At 44.0% G+C, this 6,517-nt stretch overlaps 1 protein-coding gene across 3 annotated transcripts in view; it reads right to left on the bottom strand.

Moving 5' to 3' along the window:
• Nucleotides 1-6,517, bottom strand: part of ARHGEF10L (Rho guanine nucleotide exchange factor 10 like) — a 52,426-nt gene that overhangs the window by 19,790 nt on the left and 26,119 nt on the right. For all 3 annotated transcript variants that reach the window (XM_015825812.1, XM_015825811.1, XM_015825813.1), the window contains 2 exons: nt 5,878-5,978; nt 2,440-2,561 (listed from right to left, as the gene is read on the bottom strand). In XM_015825812.1, the coding sequence (XP_015681298.1) occupies nt 2,440-2,561; nt 5,878-5,978 (223 nt within the window). The remainder of the gene's footprint in view (nt 1-2,439; nt 2,562-5,877; nt 5,979-6,517) is intronic.

Raw genomic sequence — 6,517 nt, 5'->3', positions numbered from 1 at the left:
TCCCTCCTTCCCTCCCTCCCTCCCTCCCTTCCTTCCTTCCTTCCCTCCCTCGTTCCTTCCTTCTCTCTGAGGATTTTCAGTGCAAGGTTTAGAAAGAGAGGGAACAAAAAATCCAGATCCTTCACTGAAGGGAGATTTTAAATTTTTAAAAAAATGGAATTTGCACACATCAGCCTAGAATTTCCCAATTTTAGACCTCTGGAGGTTTTGAAGAGGTATGAGCAGAGTCTCCTCTCCAGAGGCTAGTAAATCACCTCGAAGCGAGATGGGCAGCAAACAAATCTAATTAAAAAAATAAATAAACAAATAACTGTATCAACTCTCTGTCTATCACATAGTTTTGGGTACTTAGGCCAAATCACGCTAGCATTGCATTTAGCCCAGACGTTGAACTAGTCAGAAGATGAACTTTGGTGGAGAAAACTAAGTGCTCCTGCAGTTTAGCAGCTTCTGCAGGTCTGGGGATTTCTCACCCAGCCTTCCCAGCTTCAATTTTAGCAGATGCAGTTAAGTCTCTTCCACGAAGTTCTGCAAAAAGGCATTGATTTCCCCCCACCCTCTTTCTGCCTTCAAAGTAACTTAGGAAAGCGAAATCAAGAAGGGACGAATAGAGCCGAAAAACATCTCCTTCTTCCCCCCAAAAAACTAAAATAAAATCTAAACTAAGCCCTACCCACGCCTCTTTCAACAGAGGTGAAAAAAGGAGAGGCAGCTTTGAAGATCCAGGGAAACCTGGAAGGGATTTTAAGTCCTCCGGGATGGAGAGAGAAGGACACTGGCACAGACAAAACTCTTTGTAGATGGATCATAATATATTTCTCACTTAGGAGGAGGGGGAGAGAAAAGGATGGGACTAAAGCCGCAGATCATCAAAAACAGCAAAAGATGCAACTGGATGGATGCAGGAGAAGGAGAAGAACAGCTAAATTACTGGGGAGGGGGAAGGAAAATAAGGGGGAGGGGTGTCTGCCATCCTGGAGGCCATCCTTCAATTAGCCAAAAACAGCCTTTTGGAGGCCTTAAAGAGAACAAGTTCCACCAGCAGCTTAAAAACTGGGCTATTTTTTTTTAAAAAAAGGATAATATTTAGACTCTCTTCAGAAGAGGCCCAATTATGTGGGCTTCTGCTAAAGGGCTGTAGGGAGGTTTTTTGTGGCTTTCCCAAGAGATGTGTCTGTTACAAAAGACACAGGTTGACTGTCTATGGAGATTCTCAGTTATCCAGGTCATGGCCATCTCAAAGATGCTTTTCCCAAAGGCAACTGGACTTCTTCTTTCTTTCTTTCTTTCTTTCTTTCTTTTCCTTTCTTTCTTTCTTTCTCTCTCTCTCTTTCTTTCTTTCTTTCTTTCTTTGTTGTTCATAGTATGTTTAGGTGTGTGTCATGTATGTGTTTCACTTTGAGAGTGGGCAACTAAATTTCATTTTTGATGTGTGCCATTGTGCCCATAGTATAAGAATGACAATAAAGGTTATCTTATCTTATCTTATCTTTCTTTCTTTCTTTCTTTCTTTCTTTCTTTCTTTCTTTCTTTCTTTCTTTCTTTTTTCCTTTCTTTCTTTCTTTCTTTCTCTTTCTTTCTTTCTTTCTTTCTTTGTTGTTCATAGTATGTTTAGGTGTGTGTCATGTATGTGTTTCACTTTGAGAGTGGGCAACTAAATTTCATTTGTGATGTGTGCCATTGTGCCCATAGTATAAGAATGACAATAAAGGTTATCTTATCTTATCTTATCTTTCTTTCTTTTCTTTCTTTCTCTTTCTTTCTTTCTTTCTTTTCTTTCTTTCTTTCTTTCCTTCCTTCCTTTCTTTCTCTTTCTTTCTTTCCTTCCTTCCCTTCTCCTCCTCCTCCTTCTTTGAAAAAAAAAGCCCAGCTGCCTTTGGAAAAAGCACTTTGAGACACAGGCTGACCCTTCCTGTTTTACCAGGCCTGTTTCTCCAGCATCCAGCAAGGTACATGCAGCCAGCTGAAACACACACCGATGGTGACGTGTTGGGAGTTGTGTGGCTGTAATAAATGTGAATAAATAATAGTGGCCCCTCACCATCACCACCACCCACTGGTGCTTTTCTGAGGGCTTTCATAGGATGGATTATTTATTAAATTTGTAGGTGCCCTACCTCTCTGCAAAGCAACTCTGAGCAAGCTACCAGTATTGCAAGGGTCGCTATACAATTAAGTCTTTGATCTATGAACATAATGGAGCCTGACCATTGCAGTCTCCAAGTCTTGATGGTCATTAGGAAAGGTAAGTGGAGGGGGCACTGAAGCGTCCCTATGGTCAGTCATAAGGAGGGAGGGGTTTCCTGTAACTTCAAATGGTCATTAAGCCATCAGTTATAAGTTGAGGACTACCTGTAATGAAGTAGAAGAAGATGTGAGTCCTTGAAAAGATGCTCAGAAGTTGGGCCTTGGGGTGGGACCAGTTTGGGGTCTCCTTACCTGCAGGTCGAGGGCCCTGGAGGAGAAGGCAGGGATGTGACAGACCAAAATGGGACACCAGAAAGCGGCTTTGCTCTTCTTGTCTTCTTCAGGGCAGACCCATCCAGGCTGGTTTTCTTCCCCTGCAGGGGGACAGAGAAAGAGTTGGAAAATCTCCTCTCCCAGGGTGAGGTTCAAATGTGCCCTGTGACTTTGGTCAACAGTCAACTTTGATAAACAATCTTAGTCAACAGTCAACCTTGGCCAACAATCAACCTTGTTCAACAGTCAATCTTGGCCAACAGTCAACCTTGACCAACAGTCAACAGTCAACCTTGACCAACAGTCAACCTTGGCCAACAGTCAACCTTGGCCAACAGTCAATCTTGACAAACAGTCAATCTTGACCAACAGTCAACCTTGTTCATCAGTCAACCTTGGCCAACAGTCAACCTTGGCCAACAGTCAACCTTGGCCAAGAAACAGTCAACCTTGGCCAACAGTCAACCTTGGCCAACAGTCAACCTTGGCCAATAGTCAACCTTAACCAACAGTCAATCTTGGCCAATAGTCAACCTTGACCAACAGTCAACCTTGGCCAACAGTCAACCTTGGCCAACAGTCAATCTTGACAAACAGTCAACCTTGGCCAACAGTCAACCTTGGCCAACAGTCAACCTTGGCCAACAGTCAACCTTAACCAACAGTCAACCTTGGCCAACAGTCAACCTTGACCAACAGTCAACCTTGGCCAACAGTCAACCTTGGCCAACAGTCAATCTTGACAAACAGTCAACCTTGGCCAACAGTCAACCTTGGCCAACAGTCAACCTTGGCCAAGAAACAGTCAACCTTGGCCAACAGTCAACCTTGGCCAACAGTCAACCTTGGCCAATAGTCAACCTTAACCAACAGTCAATCTTGGCCAATAGTCAACCTTGGCCAACAGTCAACCTTGACCAACAGTCAATCTTGTTCATCAATCAACTGGCCAACAGTCAACCTTGACCAAATGTCAACCTTGGCCAACAGTCAACCTTGGCCAAATGTCAACCTTGGCAAACAGTCAACCTTGGCCAACAGTCAACCTTGACTTAACAGTCAACCTTGGCCAACTGCCCATCTGTGAAGCAAAGCAGAATGGGAATGCCCTTCACAGAAACCTGGAAGAGCCATCCGGGTTATGCTGGCTGTGGATAACAATGATGAATTTTCTGACTGCCCCCTCCTCAAATGCACAGAAGGGACCACAGATAGCCCAGCAGCCCAGAGCCACAGCTTGCTGATTTTAGAAGCATTCCAGTAATGTAGGGTTCCCCACACTGTGCTCCTTGCAAAGGAGGCGAATAATCTGATTTATAGGGGTTTCTAGGATTCCTTAAATGAAGGTTGACCCGTGATCTTTAGAACTACAGACACACTCAATAACTAAAAAGAAGACCAAGAAGGGAAGGGACTGTCACATCAGCCCTGTGTCCCTTGTCCTCTCCTGTAGCTATAAAAGTGTGTGAAGTCTTTATTTATTAATTATTTTTATTTATCAATCAGATTGATAGGGCCGTCCATCTCCGCAAAGGTGGTATTTTCATCTATTTTAAAAAAGTCTTTCTGTTATAAAAAAAGGAAAGATCTAGCAGTATTTTTATACGATCTAGATATAGTAGGATTAAGGACTGAATCAGTGTTATATTAACAGCATACAGGGTTTTTTTTTTCCTTCCGAAATTCTCATTTTCCCCCCTCTTAATTTTCATTTTAATGTAGTGTTTCTCAGTCTTGGCAACTTTTAAGTTGCCGAAGCTTCAATTCTTCAAGTCTTAAAGTTGCTGAGATTGGGGGGGGGGGGAAACCCCCGCACAGCTTTAATATATGTAGCTCCTTATCGTATTATCATTAATGTATTATTCTTTTATCTGCTACACTTCATTAATAAAATTTAAGCAGACTGGATTGCTCTTCTCTTGTTTATTTGCCACACTCCATTAATAAAATTTAAAACAGATGAAGCAAATTAAGTCTCTCTTCACCTAAAGTTATCTCATTAGGGCGAGCAGGCAGGCAGGCAGGCAGAACAGAATCCAAAGAGACCCCTAAAAGTCACAAACTTTTTATCAATTTCCTTATGGAATATTTTCTGGGGGGTGGGGAAGTCCCACCACTCACGGAGAGGTAAGCAATTAATTTCTCTTCTTTGCCAAGTATCTTGGGAGTGGCTGCTAGCACTTTAATTACAGAAAATATTAAAACATAAGCCATTAAAAAAAAGCGACTTACTGAATATTTTATTGGGGAAATCATACATGATAATCACGTTAACAGCTTTTTCCAAAGCTTCTGCAGAAATGGTTCTCAACTTACAACTACAGCTGGGACCAAAATTTCCGTCGTTAAACAATGTGGTTGTTATTCAGGGGGTTGCGACCGATTTTATGATCACATTTGCCATGGTTATTAAGCCAATCACTGTCCTTCCTTCCTTCCTTCCTTCCTTCCTTCCTTCCTTCCTTCCTTCCTTCTTTCCCTTCTTTCCTTCCTTCCTTCCTCCCTCCCTTTCCTTCTTCCCTTCCTTCCTTCTTTCCCTTCCCTCCCTTCCTTCTTTCCATTCCCTCTTTCCCTTCTTCCTTCCTTCCTTTCCTTTCTTCCTTCTTTTCCTTCCTTCCTTCTTTCCCTTCTTTTCCTTTCTTCCTTCCTTCCTTCCTTCCTTCTTTCCCTTTCTTTCCTTTCCTTCCTTTCTTCCTTCTTTCCCTTCCTTTCTTCTTTTTTTCCCTTCCCTCCCTTCCTTCCTTCTTTCACTTCCTTTCCTTTCTTCCTTCTTTTCCTTCCTTCCTTCTTCCTTCCTTCCTTCCTTCCTTCCGTATGCTGCCCTTTTGTATGCTGCCTTCCTTCCTTCTTTCCCTTCCTTTCCTTTCTTCTTTTCCCTTCCCTCCCTTCCTTCCTTCTTTCCCTTCCTTTCCTTTCTTCCTTTTTTCCCTTCCCTCCCTTCTTTCCTTCTTTCCCTTCCTTTCCTTTCTTCCTTCTTTTCCTTCCTTCCTTCCTTTTGTATGCTGCCCTTTTGTATGCTGCAACACCAGCCAGCTGAAAGACCTTGTTTGATTGAGTCGCTAAGCGAATCAGGACGTTGTTAAGCAAATCCCTCACTGACTCTGCTTGTCAGAAGCCGGCCAATAGCGATCACATGACCGGGAGATCTTGCAGCTGTCGTAAGTACACGCCAGTGGCCGAGCACCCAAATTTTGATCCCGTGACCGTCGGGAAAACTGCCATGGTAGCAATTGTCATTTACGACAATTCCTTCGCCCTTTATCCCATACGTCCCAGTGACCGACTCAGATCGGATCATTCTTTTAAACCTTGAACTGTCACTAAACAAACGGCTGTTAGGTCGAGGACTGTATCCGACCTGGGTTACGAAGAAGCGTTGAACCCAGAATACAAGTAAGCAAAGGCGATTTTACTCACGGAGAGCGATTTTGGCCAAGTGCAAATAATTCACCCAGGAAATTTTGCTGAGGGGATTCGGCGTGATGAAGACCACCATGACGCTGACTGGCCGGCCGGCCCTGTATTAAAAAATAGATCCCAAAAGATAAAGATGACAACGTGAACACAGAAATCCAGGATGGTATAAGGCAGAGGTAGGAAACCTAGGCTCTTTTATGACTCGTGGACTTCAACTCCCAGAATTCCTGCGCCAGCCATGCTGAGGGAAAAGGGAGAGGTTTCTAAGCTGAGCCATGCTGGCTCAGGAATTCTGGGAGTTGAAGTCCACGAGTCATGAGGGGGCCATAGTTTCCCCATGCTGGCTCAGGAATTCTGGGAGTTGAAGTCCACGAGTCATGAGGGGGCCATAGTTCCCCCGAGTTGGCTCAGGAATTCTGGGAGTTGAAGTCCACGAGTCATGAGGGGGCCATAGTTTCCCCATGCTGGCTCAGGAATTCTGGGAGTTGAAGTCCACGAATCATGAGGGGGCCATAGTTTCCCCATGCTGGCTCAGGAATTCTGGGAGTTGAAGTCCACGAGTCATGAGGGGGCCATAGTTCCCCCGAGTTGGCTCAGGAATTCTGGGAGTTGAAGTTCACGAGTCATGAGGGGGCCATAG

The sequence above is a fragment of the Protobothrops mucrosquamatus genome, unplaced genomic scaffold, assembly GCF_001527695.2.
Source record: "Protobothrops mucrosquamatus isolate PMUCROS unplaced genomic scaffold, P.Mucros_1.0 scaffold2817, whole genome shotgun sequence".
Lineage (NCBI taxonomy): Eukaryota > Metazoa > Chordata > Lepidosauria > Squamata > Viperidae > Protobothrops > Protobothrops mucrosquamatus.
This window is presented reverse-complemented; position numbering and strand designations above follow the sequence as displayed.